The sequence below is a fragment of the Oncorhynchus clarkii genome, chromosome 12, assembly GCF_045791955.1.
Source record: "Oncorhynchus clarkii lewisi isolate Uvic-CL-2024 chromosome 12, UVic_Ocla_1.0, whole genome shotgun sequence".
In the NCBI taxonomy this organism is placed as follows: domain Eukaryota; kingdom Metazoa; phylum Chordata; class Actinopteri; order Salmoniformes; family Salmonidae; genus Oncorhynchus; species Oncorhynchus clarkii.
In genome coordinates this window covers 70,826,737-70,851,698 of record NC_092158.1, presented here as the reverse complement: position 1 = coordinate 70,851,698, position 24,962 = coordinate 70,826,737, and the positions used below count along the sequence as shown (strand labels likewise).

At 45.4% G+C, this 24,962-nt stretch overlaps 1 protein-coding gene across 2 annotated transcripts in view; it reads left to right on the top strand.

The window, feature by feature from the left end:
* The window catches only part of LOC139421172 (zinc finger protein 385C-like), a 223,705-nt gene that overhangs the window by 139,864 nt on the left and 58,879 nt on the right, over window positions 1–24,962 (top strand). Inside the window, exon 1 of one of the 2 annotated variants that reach the window (XM_071171788.1) lies at window positions 15,988–16,066. The exons of the other annotated variant lie outside the window; for it this stretch is intronic. Within the exon in view, the coding sequence (XP_071027889.1) occupies window positions 16,057–16,066 (10 nt within the window). The 5' untranslated portion in view covers window positions 15,988–16,056. Of the gene's footprint in view, window positions 1–15,987; window positions 16,067–24,962 lie in introns of those variants that run through there. 2 annotated transcript variants of the gene reach the window in all.

Genomic DNA, 24,962 nt, shown 5'->3' with positions numbered 1-24,962 from the left:
CCGCTATGGTCAGAGGGGGAGAGAGAGGGAGGGAGGAGAGGGGAGGGGAACCAGTGAAGCGGTGTGCCCTCACGATTACAGAGGCGGAAACCATGGCCCTGCCTGGCACGGCAAAGACACACACACACACACACACACACACACTGACGAGACATAGAGACAGAGAGAACGAAACACACACGCCACAGCTACTGATATATTTGTTCAGGCTGAGTGGCAGTGAAATGTATCCCAGCATGCCTGGCACCAGATCTCTGTAGCCGTGCCATTGTTCTCCTGTTCCACACTATTACCAATCTTAACAGAGCCACACACACACACACACACACACACACACACACACACACACACACACACAGCTCTTGTCTCCAGACTAGTCTAGATACAGATTCCAAATAGCGTAGACAGCATCTCCTGCTGACGGCCCTCCTTCAGAGCTGCTGGTCAGAGGTGAGAGGTTAAAGGTTAGTGGTGAGGTCTGTCACAGGGCCTCTGTGGGAGGAGGTATGTGTCTGTCCTTGTGCGTGGTGGGTTTTTCCAGGGCTGACCTCACACTCTCTCACGTTTATAGACCCTTTGTTTGACAGATTTTCCAGGCTTACCTTCAGGTGTGTCAGAGACTGTAACATTTCCAGAGCAGAGAGAATCTCCAATGTTTCCACTGGCTCCGTCCTCAATGCATACTTTCTGGCATACTCTGCCCCTCTCTCCTTTCACTTTCGATATCCCTCAGTCTCTTTCTCTTCTTCACATGAATTGATCCACTTCCTCCCTTACCCTCTCCTCCGTTTACTGCTTTTTCTCATTTTTTCCCGTCTTTCGTCTGTCATTTCCCCCCCCCCCCCCCTTTCTTTCTCTGTTCAGACACACGGCTCCATTAGTGTCATGCAGACCCGGGTTCAAATACTATTTGACATTTTTCAAATACTTCTAGCGTTTGTTCTAGCCTTGCTGGAGTGCAGATGGGCGGGGTTTACGGTTTTCAGACCGTTATGTCGGTCCATTAAGCGAGGGTAGCTCAATCAATCCCAGATAAACGTATTTTAAATTATTTGGAATAGTAGTTGAACCCAGGTGTGGTGTCACATGGGTACACTGGCCTGTTGATATAAATCTGTTTTTACTGGTATGTTTTTCCACCCATTGTGTGTGTGTGTGTGTGTGTGTGTGTGTATGTGTGTGTGTGTGTGTGTGTGTGTGTGTGTGTGTGTGTGTGTGTGTGTGTGTGTGTGTGTGTGTGTGTGTGTGTGTGTGTGTGTGTGTGTGTGTGTGTGTGTGTGTGTGTGTGTGCGCGCGCTCTGTAGACACATTTACTGCTATAACACAGAGAGATGCCCCTCTCGTCCTTTCCACAGGATTCCCTCATTCGTTTTACAGTAACGAGAACACAACTCTACTTCCGAACACATATTAAACAACATCCTTATGGCACTCTAATGGTTGCGCTTCTATTTGAGGCATAATTGAACTTAACAGATCTAAGGACGGGAACCAATGAAAATAGTTGTGTTTATTTTTACGTTTTAATGAGAGTGACTGAGCACTTGACGGTCATCGCTCGGCTACATAATTCACATTTAGTTAGTATGTGCATGCCTTGCTATAGAATACCAAGAACCACATCTTCAAGCTCTGCACCATCCTGCTGGACCAGCTCTGCACGATTCATCTGCTAAACCACAGTTCAATATTGTGAAAGCAGGCCACTGCACAGAGACAGTATTGATTAGTATCTAGCCATGGTATTAAACATATGCAAGCCACAATGAAGTCCTATTAGTAACAGAAGTCTGGGTGCAGTTTGTATAATTCATTCCTCTACTAACCCAGGGAGAGCGGGACCATGGTGAGAGAGAGAGCCTGCCTGCCATAAGTTGAGGGACAGTGTCTGACAGACCAATCAACCTGCACATGTACTCTACTGTATGCTTATTGTTATTGTTGAATGTATGGTTATTTTGACCCTTGGTTATTGTTGTTACTGTTGTCCCGTTGACAAATTTGACTCTCATTTTTATATTGTAAATATCCTAAATAAGCTTTGGCAATATGTACATTGTTGCGTCATACCAATAAAGCGAATTGAATTGAGAGAGAGAGAGAGAGAGAGAGAGCATACATACAGTAGGTTGAAAGGATGGTACTGTGAATGGTAATATTGGTAGAGATCCTCCCTTTGTCTCTCCTCCTTATCCATCTCATCCTCATGAGAGAGGAAGAGTAGTCTGTAGAATACCTCTTATGTCTGATCTGTGGCACTCCCCTTCACCCTACAGATGTAGGATCTTAATTTGAGCCAGTTTGCTACAACAGTTTGCTCCTGCAGGAACAGGACATTTGAATTATTATGAGGATTATAATTCATGGACAGTTTTTGTAGGGGTTGATATCTTTTTTTGTTAGGGCAAATCCAGTCTGACATTTTAAAGTGGAAGTTACAAACGTAAGAAGCCTTTTTAAACCTTGAATACACTACAAGTGTGCATTTCCTGCTGTGCAGGGAAATTATCAGTAACAATGATCAAATTAAGATCCTAGCTCTGTATCTTCCTCCTCTTCTTCCTCATCCCTCCCCCTCCTCCTAATCTGTCTGAACCCAGCTCCAGGGATGAAACATGCACACATATGTTTTATTTATGTTGGAGAATCCATCTCTCTCCCTCTCTCCCTTTTCTCCCTGTGTCTGTCTTTCTGTGTGTGTGACTGAGTGTGAAATACATGTTAAACAGTACATCTGAGGAGTCCCCTCCCCTGTAGGGTTTAGAGTACAGGTGTCAGAGTACAGCATCGCCCCCTCCCTCCCCTCCCCACCCCTCCCTATCCACCCTCTCTTCCTCTTTCCTCCCTCATACTGTGATGACAGCTTCCTCTCATCCCTCTCTCTGACTCTTCTCGACTGAGACTCATCTGAACTGGCCTCCTGGCCTGCTACTCTGCTCCAGTCTCAGGGGCTTTACTGTTGTTTCCACTGGTAGTCACAACTGACTAGTATGCTCTTCTATCATTGTTGCCATTCTTAGTAGCAGCTGTACTAGTTGTATTCGTTTTAGTGGTGGTATTTGTTCCGAAGCCACAATCATTGTTATTCCCATACAGTAATTACGATAATAATCAGTGGGCCTAAGGACCAGTAATCTCATAGCAGATGCTATTGTTGTGCCACTGGGCACCTGCTGCCTCCAACCCACTGGTAATCATAGGGCTCAGGTGCAGGTCCCATTTGAACCTTTTCACATGCCTAGCACAGCTCCATGGTGGCCTCAAGTTCACAATGTAACCCTCTGGTCACCTCCAAAACACATTTGTAGACACTTCCATCGGCATCCAACCAACCCTTAGCCACTTGCAAACTCCAGTTCCAGTTTGTTTGGCAGAGAGAGAGAGAGAGAGAGAGAGAGAGAGAGAGAGAGAGAGAGAGAGAGAGAGAGAGAGAGAGAGAGAGAGAGAGAGAGAGAGAGAGAGAGAGAGAGAGAGAGAGAGAGAGAGAGAGAGAGAGAGAGAGAGAGAGAGAGAGAGAGAGAGAGAGAGAGAGGGAGAGGGAGGGAGAGGGAGAGGGAGAGGGAGAGGGAGAGGGAGAGGGGGAGGGAGAGGGAGAGGGAGGGAGAGGGAGGGGGAGGTGCGAGGTGGGAAGAGGGAGAGGGAGAGGTGGGAAGAGGGAGAGGGAGAGGTGGGAAGAGGGAGAGAGAGAGAGAGAGAGAGAGAGAGAGAGAGAGAGAGAGAGGGAGGGAGAGGGAGAGGGAGAGGGAGAGGGAGGTGCGAGGTGGGAAGAGGGAGAGGGAGAGGTGGGAAGAGGGAAGAGGGAAGAGGGAAGAGGGAGAGGGAGAGGTGGGAAGAGGGAGAGAGAGAGGGAGAGGTGGGAAGAGGGAGAGAGAGAGGGAGAGGTGGGAAGAGAGAGAGAGAGAGAGAGAGGTGGGAAGAGAGAGAGAGAGAGAGAGAGCGAGAGGTGGGAAGAGAGAGAGAGAGAGAGAGAGAGAGGTGGGAAGAGAGAGAGAGAGAGAGAGAGAGAGGTGGGAAGAGAGAGAGAGGGAGAGGGAGAGGTGGGAAGAGAGAGAGAGGGAGAGGGAGAGGTGGGAAGAGAGAGAGAGGGAGAGGGAGAGGTGGGAAGAGAGAGAGAGGGAGAGGGAGAGGTGGGAAGAGAGAGAGAGGGAGAGGGAGAGGTGGGAAGAGAGAGAGAGAGAGAGGTGGGAAGAGAGAGAGAGAGAGAGGTGGGAAGAGAGAGAGAGAGAGGGAGAGGGAGAGGTGGGAAGAGAGAGAGAGAGAGGGAGAGGGAGAGAGAAAAAGAGAGAGAGAGAGAGGGAGAGGGAGAGAGAAAAAGAGAGAGAGAGAGAGAGAGCGAGAGAGGTGGGAAGAGAGAAAAAAAGAGGGGGAGAGAGAGAGAGAGCTAGCTAGCCGCTTCTCGTCATGCTGTTTTCATCTCCATTGGCTGTCGGACATCACCTGGGCGGGAACACTCCACTGCAGGTTGGCAGAGCTGCTCCTAATTGACGCTAGTCGCTTGGAAGAGAGGAGGAAGAAGAGGAGGAGAAGGAAGTAGCTTTAGTGAATCATATTGGTGTTGTTCCGCCTGTCAGTCATCCACTATCAGTTGTCAAAAGTGAGAATAAAACTTTAATGTATAGTTTCAAGTAAACTGAGTATCATGTAGGTTTGATGCTTCTATAGTGTGATGATGTGTAGTACATTTCATATCCACTGGGTTATGTCCAATGATATTCCCAATCAAAACAAATCCAGCACATACTGTAGTAGAATAGGGTTTGTCATACAGAACAATACGTAACCAAAGAGAATACGAGGAACACACGAACACCCATCAGTCCAGAGAAGTAACAGTTTGTGGCCGTTTGAAACACACACACACAGTGTGGTCCCCACCCCCTGCCGGGGACTGATTGGACAGTAAAGGTGAACATTAAAAGACAGTCACACCTAGACATGCATTGATCACCACTGTCTGCATGCTGGAGAGGGACAGAAGAGGAACTCCACATAGAGACTCGCTCAACAGACTGTGTTTGTGTTTGCCAGATAACAGTATGTGTGTTTGTAGCAGTTTGTTGATGTGTATAGCTGTGCGTATGTAGCTAATGGATAGACATGGATTTCACCTTTAGACGTTTCTGGATTCGACTATGTCTTCATCCAAATAGAACAGTGTGCTTGCATTCTTCTCTCTGATTGCTAGTTGTATTAGGCTGACACGGTATGAGGAAGCCTGCACTCCAGGACTCCAGTCGTTCCTCATGTAAAAGCTGGTTCAACTGTCATAGAGAATTACTATCCATCTCAATGCATGGCAGAGCTCTATCTCCCAGGTGACACATTTCTCAATATTCCGGACATCTTCCCCCTCCCGCCTCGTGTCTCCTGCCCTCCCTGTCACACTGTGCCCACCTCTTCCGCCACCCCCGCCACTTCTGCCCACTACACCACTCTGTCTCTGACAGCATGCCACCATACAGATCCTGCATGTTAATTAATGCCCGCCCGCGACTGTGCCCGCCTGCACCGCCCTCCTCCTCGTCCCTGGTCCCTTGTGTGCTGCTCTACCCTACACACACAATCACTCACGCACACACTCTGGGGCCAGTTATCAGCGGCCCAGCAGCGGAGTGGAGGGCTACAGAGGATGTAATTTCACTGGAGTGGAATGTGACAGCTTGACCTTCTCATCTCTCCAGGGCCCCATCCTCATCACCATAGATACCTGGCTCCGCCGGGCACCGCGCTACACCCATATAGCCGTATTATTATCAACACCACTACCATCACTTCTATACTCCCCCTCCGATATCAAACAATCACGGTTGGAACTCATTTGCCCATCATAGTCAAGAGGAGCCCAAACACAACTCCACCATGGTGACCTCTCTAAGCCGTCACAGAGAGCCATTATGCCCCGTGGAGTTTCATCGAGCCTGGGTTAGACTAACTCAACTCTGTCCCGGGTGAGGCTTGCTGTGGATGTTGAGGATGTTGCGTCTAGTGTTTGGTCTTATACAATTGGATGCCTGTTGCTGGGTGCTTGTGTAGAGTAGTGGATATGCCTGGACTCACATTCTGACTGAACAGCACTCCTCTGCCGAAGATCCTGATCTCACTAGCAGTCCTGTTTCATAATGCTCTCTATCTCCCGCTGAAGGGCAATGGGCTGTGTCATGGCTGGAGAATCTAAAGCAGAGAGCCAGCCTATCTCATTAGCCCTGCCTCTCTCATGCTTGTGTCGGCTATATGGTTGACACAGTGGTTGGCATGTGGTTGGCAGGGCTAGTAGGCTGGTACAGCTGCCCTCCAAACCCACAGTCTGCCATGAGAACTGGGTGTCCATGGCTACTGTGGTTTTGTACACTACACTCAAGGACACCTTAGGCTAGCCATGCTCATCCCTGGAACCTCTACTGAGCAGCTGAGGGACAGAGGAGAATCTTCTCTAGCACCGGAGTCTGTGGAGGAAATGCACTTGATTCCAAACTCCTCTTGTTGCTTCTGACGTTCTGTGTGTACCCCGTATAGTCTATCTGCTCCTAGCACACTTCACCATCACCCTCTCTCTGTTCACACCAACAACATCCTCTTCAACTCAGCGTCTGCCCGCCCGCCTCACACCACCACAAGAGTACAGAGAGAAGGAGGGCGAAGAGCAACAAGATGGAGGTAGAGAGAGGAAAGTCAGAGATTAGATGGAGACACCGATTGGGGGAGAGAGAGAGAGAGAGAGAGCAGAACGAGGAAGGATGGAAGGAGGGAGGTGAGCAGAGAGAAGGGAGAGATGGAGGAAGGGGTAGAGGGAAAGCAAGGGAGCGATTGAATGGTGTAATTAAGTTCCTGATAGAACTCTGGGTGCTTTGGCCAGGCTCCAGTAGAGCTTAGCACTACACCAAGACTCTTCAGCCTGCTCTCCTCTCCTGCCTTTAGAGGAACACACACACACACAAAGTTAAACACACTCACACCGCACAAACACACAGACACATGGTTTCTAGCTCACTCTGTCACACACAAACACACAAACACACGAACACACAAACTCAGTCCATGTAAATTTGAACACAGAGAGACACACACACTCAGCGCTGGCAAGCTTCACACAATTGCACTAAGGCAAAAGACGAAAGACACAAAGGAGAGAGAGAAGCGACAGATGAATATGAGCAACTGTCACTCAGATCAGGCACACTCATAGCTCCAATGACATACACATACACACATTACACACACACAGCTGCAATGACATACACACATTACACACACACTGCTGCAATGACATACACATACACACATTACACACACACTGCTGCAATGACATACACACATTACACACACACTGCTGCAATGACATACACACATTACACACACACTGCTGCAATGACATACACACATTACACACACACTGCTGCAATGACATACACATACACACATTACACACACACTGCTGCAATGACATACACGCATTACACACACACTGCTGCAATGACATACACATACACATATTACACATACACTGCTGCAATGACATACACACATTACACACACACTGCTGCAATGACATACACATACACACATTACACATACACTGCTGCAATGACATACACATACACATATTACACATACACTGCTGCAATGACATACACACATACACATATTACACATACACTGCTGCAATGACATACACACATTACACACACACTGCTGCAATGACATACACATACACACATTACACATACACTGCTGCAATGACATACACATACACATATTACACACACACTGCTGCAATGACATACACGCATTACACACACACTGCTGCAATGACATACACACATTACACATACACTGCTGCAATGACATACACGCATTACACACACACTGCTGCAATGACATACACATACACACATTACACACACACTGCTGCAATGACATACACACATTACACACACACACTGCTGCAATGACATACACACATTACACACACACTGCTGCAATGACATACACACATTACACACACACTGCTGCAATGACATACACACATTACACACACACTGCTGCAATGACATACACACATTACACACACACTGCTGCAATGACATACACACATTACACACACACTGCTGCAATGACATACACACATCACACACACACTGCTGCAATGACATACACATACACACATTACACACACACTGCTGCAATGACATACACACATTACACACACACAGCTGCAATGACATACACACACACACATTACACACACACTGCTGCAATGACATACACACATTACACACACACAGCTGCAATGACATACACACATTACACACACACTGCTGCAATGACATACACATACACACATTACACACACACTGCTGCAATGACATACACACATCACACACACACTGCTGCAATGACATACACACATTACACACACACTGCTGCAATGACATACACACATTACACACACACTGCTGCAATGACATACACACATTACACACACACTGCTGCAATGACATACACACATTACACACACACAGCTGCAATGACATACACATACACACATTACACACACACTGCTGCAATGATATACACACATTACACACACACTGCTGCAATGACATACACACATTGCACACACACTGCTGCAATGACATACACATACACACATTACACACACACTGCTGCAATGACATACACACATTACACACACACTGCTGCAATGACATACACATACACATATTACACACACACTGCTGCAATGACATACACACATTACACACACTGCTGCAATGACATACACACATTACACACATACTGCTGCAATGTCATACACATTACACACACACTGCTGCAATGACATACACACATTACACACACACAGCTGCAATGACATACACATACACACATTACACACATTACACACACACTGCTGCAATGACATACACACATTACACATACACACTGCTGCAATGACATACACACATTACACACACACAGCTGCAATGACATACACATATTACACACACACTGCTGCAATGACATACACATACACACATTACACACACACTGCTGCAATGACATACACATATTACACACACACTGCTGCAATGACATACACACATTACACACACTGCTGCAATGACATACACACATTACACACACACTGCTGCAATGACATACACATACACATATTACACACACACTGATGCAATGACATACACATACACACATTACACACACACTGCTGCAATGACATACACATATTACACACACACTGCTGCAATGACATACACACATTACACACACTGCTGCAATGACATACACACATTACACACACACTGCTGCAATGACATACACATACACACATTACACACACACTGCTGCAATGACATACACACATTACACACACACTGCTGCAATGACATACACACATTACACACATACTGCTGCAATGTCATACACATTACACACACACTGCTGCAATGACATACACACATTACACACACACAGCTGCAATGACATACACACATTACACACACACTACTGCAATGACATACACACATTACACACACACTGCTGCAATGACATACACACATTACACACACACTGCTGCAATGACATACACATACACACATTACACACATTACACACACACTGCTGCAATGACATACACACATTACACACACACTGCTGCAATGACATACACATACACACATTACACACATTACACACACACTGCTGCAATGACATACACACATTACACACACACTGCTGCAATGACATACACACATTACACACACACTGCTGCAATGACATACACATACACACATTACACACATTACACACACACTGCTGCAATGACATACACACATTACACACACACTGCTGCAATGACATACACATACACACATTACACACATTACACACACACTGCTGCAATGACATACACACATTACACACACACTGCTGCAATGACATACACATACACATATTACACACACACTGCTGCAATGACATACACACATTACACACACTGCTGCAATGACATACACATACACACATTACACACACACTGCTGCAATGATATACACACATTACACACACACTGCTGCAATGACATACACACATTACACACACTGCTGCAATGACATACACACATTACACACACACTGCTGCAATGACATACACATACACACATTACACACACACTGCTGCAATGACATACACACATCACACATTACACACACACTGCTGCAATGACATACACATACACACATTACACACACACTGCTGCAATGACATACACACATCACACATTACACACACACTGCTGCAATGACATACACACATTACACACACACTGCTGCAATGACATACACACATCACACATTACACACACACTGCTGCAATGACATACACATACACACATTACACACACACTGCTGCAATGACATACACACATCACACATTACACACACACTGCTGCAATGACATACACACATTACACACACACTGCTGCAATGACATACACAAATTACACACACACTGCTGCAATGACATACACACATTACACACACACTGCTGCAATGACATACACATACACACATTACACACACACTGCTGCAATGACATACACATACACATATTACACATACACTGCTAAAATGACATACACACATTACACACACACTGCTGCAATGACATACACACATTACACACACACTGCTGCAATGACATTCACATACACACATTACACACACACTGCTGCAATGACATACACACATTACACACACACTGCTGCAATGACATACACACATTACACACACACTGCTGCAATGACATACACATACACACATTACACACACACTGCTGCAATGACATACACACATTACACACACACAGCTGCAATGACATACACACACACACATTACACACACACTGCTGCAATGACATACACACATTACACACACACAGCTGCAATGACATACACACATTACACACACACTGCTGCAATGACATACACACATTACACACACACTGCTGCAATGACATACACACATCACACACACACTGCTGCAATGACATACACACATTACACACACACTGCTGCAATGACATACACACATTACACACACACTGCTGCAATGACATACACACATTACACACACACTGCTGCAATGACATACACACATTACACACACACTGCTGCAATGACATACACACATTACACACACACAGCTGCAATGACATACACATACACACATTACACACACACTGCTGCAATGATATACACACATTACACACACACTGCTGCAATGACATACACACATTACACACACACAGCTGCAATGACATACACATACACACATTACACACACACTGCTGCAATGATATACACACATTACACACACACTGCTGCAATGACATACACACATTACACACACACTGCTGCAATGACATACACACATTACACACACACTGCTGCAATGACATACACACATTACACACACACAGCTGCAATGACATACACATACACACATTACACACACACTGCTGCAATGATATACACACATTACACACACACTGCTGCAATGACATACACACATTACACACACACTGCTGCAATGACATACACATACACATATTACACACACACTGCTGCAATGACATACACATACACACATTACACACACACTGCTGCAATGACATACACACATTACACACACTGCTGCAATGACATACACACATTACACACATACTGCTGCAATGTCATACACATTACACACACACTGCTGCAATGACATACACACATTACACACACACAGCTGCAATGACATACACATACACACATTACACACATTACACACGCACTTCTGCAATGACATACACACATTACACACACACACTGCTGCAATGACATACACACATTACACACATTACACACATTACACACACACTGCTGCAATGACATACACACATTACACACACACACAGCTGCAATGACATACACATACACACATTACACACATTACACACACACTGCTGCAATGACATACACACATTACACACACACACTGCTGCAATGACATACACACATTACACACACACACTGCTGCAATGACATACACACATTACACACACTGCTGCAATGACATACACATACACACATTACACACACACTGCTGCAATGACATACACACATTACACACACACTGCTGCAATGACATACACACATTACACACACACTGCTGCAATGACATACACACATTACACACACACAGCTGCAATGACATACACACATTACACACACACTGCTGCAATGACATACACACATTACACACACACTGCTGCAATGACATACACACATTACACACACACTGCTGCAATGACATACACATACACACATTACACACATTACACACACACTGCTGCAATGACATACACACATTACACACACACACAGCTGCAATGACATACACATACACACATTACACACATTACACACACACTGCTGCAATGACATACACACATTACACACACACACTGCTGCAATGACATACACACATTACACACACACACTGCTGCAATGACATACACACATTACACACACACTGCTGCAATGACATACACACATTACACACACTGCTGCAATGACATACACATACACACATTACACACACACTGCTGCAATGACATACACACATTACACACACACTGCTGCAATGACATACACACATTACACACACACTGCTGCAATGACATACACACATTACACACACACAGCTGCAATGACATACACACATTACACACACACTGCTGCAATGACATACACACATTACACACACACTGCTGCAATGACATACACACATTACACACACACTGCTGCAATGACATACACATACACACATTACACACATTACACACACACTGCTGCAATGACATACACACATTACACACACACTGCTGCAATGACATACACATACACACATTACACACATTACACACACACTGCTGCAATGACATACACACATTACACACACACTGCTGCAATGACATACACACATTACACACACACTGCTGCAATGACATACACACATTACACACACACTGCTGCAATGACATACACATATTACACACACACTGCTGCAATGACATACACACATTACACACACACTGCTGCAATGACATACACACATTACACACACACTGCTGCAATGACATACACATACACACATTACACACACACTGCTGCAATGACATACACACATCACACATTACACACACACTGCTGCAATGACATACACATACACACATTACACACACACTGCTGCAATGACATACACACATCGCACATTACACACACACTGCTGCAATGACATACACATACACACATTACACACACACTGCTGCAATGACATACACACATCACACATTACACACACACTGCTGCAATGACATACACACATTACACACACACTGCTGCAATGACATACACACATTACACACACACTGCTGCAATGACATACACACATCACACATTACACACACACTGCTGCAATGACATACACATACACACATTACACACACTGCTGCAATGACATACACACATACACACATTACACACACACTGCTGCAATGACATACACACATTACACACACACAGCTGCAATGACATACACACATCACACATTACACACACACTGCTGCAATGACATACACACATTACACACACACACTGCTGCAATGACATACACACATTACACACACACAGCTGCAATGACATACACACATCACACATTACACACACACTGCTGCAATGACATACACACATTACACACACACAGCTGCAATGACATACACATACACACATTACACACACACTGCTGCAATGACATACACACATTACACACACACTGCTGCAATGACATACACACATCACACATTACACACACACTGCTGCAATGACATACACACATTACACACACACTGCTGCAATGACATACACACATTACACACACACAGCTGCAATGACATACACACATCACACATTACACACACACTGCTGCAATGACATACACACATTACACACACACTGCTGCAATGACATACACAAATTACACACACACTGCTGCAATGACATACACACATTACACACACACAGCTGCAATGACATACACATACACACATTACACACACACAGCTGCAATGACATACACACATCACACATTACACACACACTGCTGCAATGACATACACACATTACACACACACTGCTGCAATGACATACACATACACACATTACACACATTACACACACACTGCTGCAATGACATACACACATTACACACACACTGCTGCAATGACATACACATACACACATTACACACATTACACACACACTGCTGCAATGACATACACACATTACACACACACTGCTGCAATGACATACACACATTACACACACACTGCTGCAATGACATACACACATTACACACACACTGCTGCAATGACATACACACATTACACACACACTGCTGCAATGACATACACATACACACATTACACACACACTGCTGCAATGACATACACACATCACACATTACACACACACTGCTGCAATGACATACACACATTACACACACACTGCTGCAATGACATACACACATTACACACACACACTGCTGCAATGACATACACACATTACACACACACAGCTGCAATGACATACACACATCACACATTACACACACACTGCTGCAATGACATACACACATTACACACACACTGCCATGATCTATTTTATACAAACACACATACACATTGTATATAATTCACTCCTTCTAAAACTTCACAGAAATACCCCCCCCCCCCCTACACACACACACCCTCTCTCTCTCACACACACACACACACACACACACACACACACACACACACACACACAGAGAGCAGCCAGTTTCCCTCCAAGCTTATCTTTAATAGCTTCAAGTCCTCTGCTGCCTCCCCCTCTCTGTACAGTCTGTCTGATGTGGTAGGTTTATACTAGCTGCTTCTGGCTGGCTGGCTGGATGGCAGCAGAATCACTCCTCTCTTATCAGCATGTGTGTGTGTGTGTGTGTATCTATCTCTCTCTCTTTCTCTCATGCTCTTTCTCTTTCTCTTCCTCTCCCCTTCTCTCTCCATCTCTCTTTCTTTCTCTCATGCTCTCTCTCTTTCTCTTCCTCTCCCCTTCTCTCTCTATCTCTCCCTTTTTCTCTATAACCAACCAGGGCCTTGTCACTATTCTGCTGCGTGACAATACTGAAATTCCATTAGGGTGACATGTATCCATCGACTTAAGGGTCAGGGTTCAACCCAGGTGACCATGAAGTGTTGGACTACACAGGGGTGGAGTAGTCAACCTTTTCCAAATAGTGCTCCGTTATTGTATTTTTCACCGTTTAGCCACTGAATGGGATGTCTGGTGTGGCTGTAAATGTGTGATTGATACATATAAATGATCACCTTGACCTGGCTCCTCCCTCCATCAGGGAGAGTGACATTACTCTTGTAGTCGTTTCACAAAGCCGTCATCGCGGAACCGTTATCTAAGAGACAATATGCGCTGTTAAAATAACACCAGCTTATTTTCCCATTTGCGCTGTCCGCTCAGGTTAAACGTCGGCCAGCTGAGCAAGAAAGAAAGAGCGAGAGAGAGAGAGAGAGAGGGGGGGTTGCAAGCAACCAACCCCTCATCTCTGCATTCCCCTTCCCTCGCCTCCTTCGGGCCACGCCGAGCAGCAGATCAATATGGGTTTTAATTGAGGAGCATGTGTATCATTCTTCCTTAGTTGCAGTAGTTGGGATCTGTTGGGATTTGTCCCCGAGGATTACAAAGAGAGAGCGACAGAGACTGGAAAATAGGGCCGAATATATAGCAGTCGCTTCTTTTAGTTGTGTTTGTTTAAACTCCCGGAGCGGAGCATATGATACTTGTGCGTCGTTGCATGCACTTATTTTCCTGGGATACCGCGTAATATTTACGCGCTGTGAAACACCGAGCTGGAGCGACGTCTATTCGGTCCTGGACGCACGATGCTGATCGGTAAGTCTCGAGTTTTTTACCTTTTTATTCAGAAAGCGCGCTGATGTGGCTTCGAGGGTCCGCTTTCGGTTCTTTAGTTTCTGGAGACGTGTAGCCCACGGTCGGGCATATAGAACACCTGACTCGAGCACTGGTCGGTTTAGCCTTTTTAAACATACGTGAATTTTATATAAATTATGACAATGTTTTATATAAATATAGCTTTGTAAGTTGTACGCACTAGCGGCAAGACCAGTGCGCAGTTGAATTCTCAAATATGTATGAGGGACAGTCAAATTCAGACGCAGATTAATGTGAAGTGTTGGGTGGTAACTGTAGTCTATGGAATTTATTTGTTTGTACACAAGTGGAATATTTGTCTTGCCAGACCATTGGAAGTGTAGGATACCGCAGCGACCCGAAGATTGCGCACAATGATCCCGTAAAATCTTCTTCAAGTTCGGAGTTGTGGATCATCGGTGACGTTAAGCCTGCATCATATGTATTTCTTCTATTAACAGTTAAAATGTGAGTTTTCGTTCAAATTTGACATGCTATCGAAAGTAGACTACCGATCCCTTTTGGGACAAACTCTTAGGCTACCGCAGAATGAATCCCATTTTTGGAATGATATTTATATTTGAACATTTCTCATGTGATTTATCTTCAAGGACGAATCCAGTGTATATCAAACTTTATATTTAACAAATATGAATGTATCTGCTGTTTTGATGTTGAGCTTGAGTTGATCTCTCCTCAACTTGCCGGGTGCGTAGGCTATCGGTCTCATACCTGTGAATGCTTGAATTAAATATATACAGAAAGCGCTCCGTTAATGCATTTGAAAAACCACGCGGCTCCTTGTTGGTTAACTCTAAAAACGTCATTATTAATGTTAGACCTTAGAAACGAAATCTGAAAGTGAATGATTGCCTTAATTAAAGACGGTCCTCTCCGGGATTCTGGGGGGGGGGGGGGTGGTCTCTCAACGACTCACAGTCGCTTCAACTATATACTTTTTTTCCTATACTGTGGAATAGGCTATTGCAATAGGTTAATCAATTTCGTTTATATTGTCAATAATAATTAATGGACATCTTACATTTTGTAATTTAAGATATAGATTTAGTATATATTTATCGATTGTCTGCATAGTATTGAGGATTTTTACTTTGAGAAAGACAAATAGGCTACTAAATAGACAGCAAATCATTGATCAACACACACTGGCCAATTTGCATTGTGGGGTATCACACCATTAAGCAATCACTAAAGCCTATTATAGAAACTGCCCTCTATACATAGGAGCCACCTGCCCTCTATACATAGGAGCCACCACCTGCCCTCTACACATAGGAGCCACCTGCCCTCTATACATAGGAGCCACCTGCTCTCTATACATAGTAACCACCTGCCCACTATACATAGGAGCCACCTGCCCTCTCTACATAGGAGCCACCTGCCCTCTCTACATAGGAGCCACCTGCCCTCTATACATAGGATCCACCTGCCCTCTATACATAGGAGCCACCTGCCCTCTCTACATAGGAGCCACCTGCCCTCTATACATAGGAGCCACCTGCCCTCTATACATAGGAGCCACCTTCCCTCTCTACATAGGAGCCACCTGCCCTCTATACATAGGAGCCACCTGCCCTCTATACATAGGAGCCACCTGCCCTCTATACATAGGAGCCAAGGAGAATGTGCAATAGATAGCTTATATAGTATAGGCCTATTTTCTACCAGTACTTTTTATTTATGTTCCTTATAGGCCAAGGTTACATGAACATTGCAGCAACCTTGACTGGTTGTCTTACTCCTCTCCTCTGGATCTCATCACGGTTGCCTCTGAGAAACTGAAACAAGATTTATGACCCTATCAGTCCACTCTAAAATGGAGGACTTTGCCGTTTGCTCTAAACTTGATCCTGCAACCCATGACAACGTTGAGGCAGTCTGTGTATTGGTAGTGGGGTTGTGAGGGGTGTGAGAGAGAGGACAGACAGATGTACTGTATGGCCGAGTACACTGCAGTGCTATAGGCTACACTGCCTTGTAGAATTATGGCCACTAACCTAAAACTGCTCTGCTGCCATTTTACTGCCCTGACAGAGTCCCAACTGGAATGTATGTGTCCTATATGACATCAACTCTGTCACTGCATGTATCAGGCACGGAGCCCAACAGAAAGAGAGAGATGGAGAGAGAGAGTGAGAGAGAGACAGAGAGAGAGAGAGACACACACGCACTGACACACACACACACACACACACACTCACAGACACAAACACTGACACACAAACACTGACACACACACACACACTGACACACACACACTGACATACACACTGACACACACACTGACACTGACACACACACACACACACTGACACACACAAACACTGACACACACAAACACTGACACACACAAACACTGACACACACAAACACTGACACACACAAACACTGACACACACATACACGAACACTGACACACACACACACACACACACACACACACACACACACACACACACACACACACAGGGCCCCCTCCAGGGCTGATGGATCTGTCTTTAACTGAGATTGCGGGGTGCTCACATATCCCAGCGCTAGCTCTTAAAATGGCTTCGGTAAAACGCGCTGATGACTCCTGAAAATGGTTACCATTAGCATTTCTCCAGATCTTTATTCCTGTTCGTAATGCCTTCGTGGCAGGCCTACAGGGGAGACAGATGCATGTGGAGCACAAAGCTGCCAAGGAGATGTATGGTGGAGTATTCAGGAGGTCTATTTTACTGTTCTGTTCTCACCTAGACCCTCACCACTAGCATCGGTCAAGTCATAAACTGAAATCACCCCACCCATCAGACTGTGGTGCATAAAAACACAGGCACTTTTCAGACACAGTTTGGTGGGGCACAGTGGGATCTCTCTCACACACACACACACACACACACACACACACACACACACACACACACACACACACACACACACACACACACACACACACACACACACACACACACAGTTCCTTGTGGATATACTGACTGTCCAATGACATCACCATGGTCTTGTGTGAGTGAGGAAAGGTTTGTGGTCTGACTGTCACTGTGTGACCCTCACCCCACCCCATACCTGTTCTCCCACCTTACCCCCAGGCTGCAGAAGGCCTGATTATAGCCCTGCCTGTCAATGCCTTTGGGAGGAGAATCTTTCCTTTCTTCTCCTCGGCTGCTCTTATCTGTGGGATCAGGGAAACGGGAGGGAGCTGAAAGGACAGGGTTAATGTGTGGTCAACAGGGGGCCAGACCGGGGCTAGGCCAGGCTAGGGGTAATTACAGGGGTTAGGGTTACCCTCTGGATGGATAGATGGGTGGATAGATTGGTGGGTGGGATAGATAGATAGATACATTTGGTCGCACCCTGAATGACAGGGTTGTGAACAGAAAATAAACGTGCTCATAGTTACATCCTGTCTTTAGAATGGATGCCTGAGCCATATCAAATCAAATTGTATTTCTCACAGCGAAATGCTGACTTACAAGTCCTTAACCAACAATGCAGTTTTTAAGAAAATACCAAAAAAGTAAGAGATAAGAATAACAAATAATTAAAGAACAGCAGTAAATAACAATAGCGGGGCCTAATACAGAGTCAATGTGCAGGGGGCACCTCGACACAGGTACCCCTGCACATTGACTCTGTATATAGCCCCGCTATTGTTATTGACTAAATCCATGTCATTTTCAGTGTTATTGTAATCCACAGTATACCCATTTTACATTGACATTTGAGTCATTTAGCAGACACTCTTATCCAGAATGACTTACAGTTAGTGCATTCATAAGTGCATTTAAAAGTCTTGTGATATGAATGTGATTTACACAATCATGGCTATAGACAGTGATATGATCTATGATGGACATTTCCAGGCATGGGCTACTTGTGTTCCATAGTCCAGTCCATTCTGTTCTGTTCCCAGGCAGGCGGTGTGGAAGGCCAGTCTGTCTGTAGCGTTGGGTAATTGCATGGTTGTTTGATGTCCCCAGGTGTTCATGGTGTAAATCAGTGGAGCTAATTAAAAGGCTGTGAAGGTGGACTGAAGAAAAATAAGAGTTTGTCTGAATGCCATAGTTCACTTCTCACCAACTTCCCTCTCCGAGCTCTCACATCGTCATACTCCACATACTAACATCACAGGGTATGTGACGTGGTATTTGTGGCCTGTATGGCTGTGTGTGTGTGTGTGTGTGTGTGTGTGTGGTAAGGCAGCCGTAGACATTTGGTTTTCCTGGACAGCAGGGACATGGACAGAGACATGGACAGAGACAGGGACATGGACAGAGGCTGAGGCAGGGACATGGACAGAGGCTGAGGCTGAGGCTGAGGCAGGGACAGAGGCTGAGGCAGAGACAGGGACAGAGGCAGAGACAGGGACAGAGGCAGAGACAGGGGCATGGGCAGAGACAGGGACATGGACAGAGGCAAAGACAGGGACATGGACAGAGGCAGAGACAGGGACATGGACAGAGGCTGAGGCTGAGGCAGGGACATGGACAGAGGCTGAGGCAGAGACAGGCGTGATGAATGGATTTTCTGGACCTCCCGTCTCCTCCATCCCTCATGGTTGCCTTGGCAGTGGCAGCTCTCCAACTCTCCAGTTCATTATGACTTAACCCAGCTCCACCTGCCTTGTAGGGCCAGCACACTATGCACACAGAGAGACAAACTATACAGGACACATCCTACCTCACCCTCTATGCTACTCCACCTCCTGATCTCCCAACCCTCCTACACACACACACACGTTTAGTTCTTCTATCCTATTGGGGACCTTAAATTAATTTCCTTTGAAAATTATATTTTCCCTAACCCTTACTATAACCCTAACCCTAATTCTAAACCTATGTCCTAAACCTAACCCCTTACCCTAATTGTAATCCTAACCCTAAACCTAACCCCTAAGCTTAAAATGTCCTCATGGGGATGTGGGAAATGTCCCCTCGAGGGAGACTTTTCCTCCTTTTTACTATCCTTGTGGAGACATTTGGGGATATTAGGTCCCCAGAAGGATAGAATAACCAACCAATACACACACACACACATAAACCGGGCTATCCTACCTCCATCACCCCAGAGGCCTTGCCCTGCTCTGTATGCCTCATGGTTGTGTATGGACAGGGGGTGAGCTGGGTAGGAGCTGATTCCCAACCCCCTTTATCCAGTTAGAGCCCCCAGGTCCAGGTGCTGCTCTCTCTCTCTGTGTATCTAATGCCTGGCTGCGTCTCTTTGTCATCCCTCCTAACACGACACGGAGTTACTTACCTTGTTAGTCCCAGCAGAGATGCATGCTGGGTGATGTTTTCCTATGCTCTGATGGATCTGGGGGGATGGCGGTGGGGTTGTGTAGTTGAGTCAACTAATGATGGCCCTGCAGGGGCTTTAAAGCCAGGCTATGTTCTCTCCCTATTTTTCTCTTCTTATTGAGTGTTTCTTAGTGTTGTTTAGTGCGTCATACATCTGTATGTGCGCATGAGTGTGCTCTTTTTCTCTGTGTGTGTGTGTGTGTGTGTGTGTGTGTGTGTGTGTGTGTGTGTGTGTGTGTGTGTGTGTGTGTGTGTGTGTGTGTGTGTGTGTGTGTGTGTGTGTGTGTGTGTGTGTGTGTGTGTGTGAGCCCCTCTGGCCCGGTTCCACTGCGGGGCTCTGCCACAGTGTGTGAGTGACAGTCATTACAGTGAAGTGACAGTGTGGGCTTGATTGGCCTGCCTGCTGAAGTGACATGATGATGACTGTGTGTTAGGTACTGGGGGAGGCTGGGGGGAGGGCTTATGGGAGGCATATGGGGAGCCCAGCAGGGGATCTGACAACATTAAAAATGTTCCCTGGAACAACAGTGCTGAATGCTGAACACCAAAGGCACTCCACTTAGCCCCTAATTCTCCAAGTCTAAAAATGATAAACAACTCAGCCTATTACTGTGTGTGTGTCGTGCATATAGGCTACCCTTTTCATTTGTGTTATATGCCTGAGTGTGTGTGTATGTGTGTGTGTGCACAACCTCTTGTCAGCTGCCGTCTCCTAGAGGCAGCTTGCTCTTTTAAAGTGAAGAGGGGGACTCGTCCTCCACTTGACTTTGAGACCTTTAGTTAGAGGAGGAACAGAGAGGACAGACCTTGACAACAGACGAGAGAGAGAGAGAATTTCTCTTTCTTTCTCTTCCAATGTGTTTCTTGGTCATCACACCAGGCAGTCTAACTTCCCCGACCCTTAAAGATTGGGGGCGTACCATCAAAATCAGGGAGGTCAGCCATCACGACCATGTGGGTATCTCTCAGGCACTGACCTGGAATACTCCGGGGTCCACTGCACAAAATAGAGTGCAGCTTGTGTGTAAATGACGGTAGCCACCAGTATGCACAGGCTCACTGGATGTGTCCCAAATTGCATCCTATTCCCAATATAGTGCACTACTTTTGGCCAGAGCCTAATGGGCCCTGGTCAAAAGTAGTGCATTACATAGGGAATAGGGTGCCGTTTGGGACTCATAAACTGGTGGATCTGTTAGCTGTTTGACTGCTCACCTCAGCTTGCCTGTACTGGCTCTGTAATCTCAGGAGTATTTATTTAACAGCCCATGGTGCACCGGATTAATTAAACCTGCAGTGAATTAAATGTTTTGCCCTGGTCCTCTACCCACACCACACACACACTACCCAGCTAGCACATACCGTTCTGAGAACCTTATAGTCCTTATTTGCAAATGTCAGTATTTCAGGATAACGTTTTCTGAACGTTTCCTTATGGTTCTATTTCAAGTCATGTTCTCAAAACATTAAGAGAACTTTCCATAAAAAACACAAGAAAACGTGACTAAAGTTCAAAGAATGTTATTTTTAAAACATATAGATTCCGTTCTCAGCATGAGCAAAACTCTATCCTCCATCTTGTTAAATGTGTTCAGGTGTGTTGGCCGCGCCCACACACCTGATCTTAACGAGTGCTTGTTTCCTTTGAAATTGGGCCTGTTTGAATAGACTCAAATGAACAGCTTTGTATGAGTTTTAAAAAAGCATTCTAGCTCCATCCTGGTGGCACAGTGGACTAATTCCATGAATAGAGAACAGATGATCATAGGTTCAAATCTCACTGACTCTGGGTTACAATCAAAAATGAAATGAGTTTGCATGATTAATGCCTAAGCAAATTCATTTCTATCTGTGCTTGGAGTTCAAAACTGTTAACCTAAGCTAACAGTGTTATTAAAAGTCTTATTGGAACATGTTCTCGTTTGGTTATTTAAAGGTAATTAAATATAATTTCCGTTCTCAGAACGTTAATTAAACAAACCTCCCAAGAAAACTTCCAGGAAACCATAGTGAAACATTCTCAAATCCTCCCTGCAACTTAAACATTTGTGTTCCCAGAACAGGCCAAATTTTCACTTCCATTCTCTGATTTTTTTTTTTACAAATTCAGTTCTACCGGTCAGGAAACCTATGGCTTTGTTCCCAGAACCAATGGGAAACAAAAAACGTACGTTCCCTTAACTTACAAGGAACCAAATGTGTTAGCCGGGAAACATCCTCATTCTGATATACACACGCACACATACACACATGCATAGACAGTACACAGAGGTTTATCAACCTTGCTATGATGGTCAGTCATAGGTAAAATATAGTCCTACTGCAGTACTATTAGACGGGGAGTCAGTGTGAGTGGCTTTTAACTAGCTTTTAACTATCCTGTGTCTCAATCTCATACTGAGGAGAGGAGAACAGTTTGGATATACGGTAGGCTCTCATTGTGATCGGCATTTCTCCTTTGTTATTATTTAGCTATAGAAATAGCAATAGAAAGAGCCTACATCAGCCACTGTAAGGCTGACGCAAGTGTCTTTCCTCTGAGTTTCTCCACCTTCCTTCTATACCTCTCAGGTCTGGAGAGCCTGGTGACTCAACGGCGTTGGAAAAGCCTAACGACGACATGGAGACTAGTGTTGGAATGGTATTATTCTTCCTGAGCAACCAGTCCCTCACTCTCAACACTCTTTATGTATCTTTCCTCCGGTCTGTCTCTCTCTCTCTTTTTCTGTCTGTCTCTCATCTTCACCCTGTAGCCCTTCCCCTCTATCTCCAACATCTCCTCTATCTCCAACATCTCCTCTATCTCCAACATCTCCTCTATCTCCAACATCCCCTCTATCTCCAACATCCCCTCTATCTCCAACATCCCCTCTATCTCCAACATCCCCTCTATCTCCAACATCCCCTCTATCTCCAACATCTCCTCTATCTCCAACATCTCCTCTATCTCCAACATCTCCTCTATCTCTCTCTCCAAGCCACTCTCTCTCTCTCTGCCCCTCATAGCCGTGGGAAGTAGTTTGGGGTAGGCGTGCTCCGATTCTTTTTAGACGACGGAGGTGGGAGGGCCTGGACAAATATTTTTGCGTGCGCTGGTGCTGCAGAAGGCTATACCGGTCCACTAATACAGGACTATTAAAGGCGCATTGCATTATTTTTATGAATCATTTAAAAATATATATTTTTATATGAATCTATATTTTTAATTTCTATTTTTCAGGGGGTCCTGCAGCCCTCTCAACACCCCTGCTTCCCGTGGTTATGCTCCCCCTCCCATTTTCTCCCCCTCACTTGCACAGTGAGGGGCTCAGAGGGAACATCCAGTCTCTGTGTATGCTGATTTCTGCAGCGCTGGCTGCCATTCTGCACATTAGTGTGTGACAATGGTTCTCTTTGAAGTGGGTTATCCTAGCGCCTAGCGTAGCTCCCAGCCTCCCAGACCAGCCCAGCGCTGCTGTCTGCCTGCTGCAGAAATGTGCCAGCCAACTCACTATGTAGACAGGGCCAGCTGTTAGCATGGGCACTGACAGACAACGCACTGT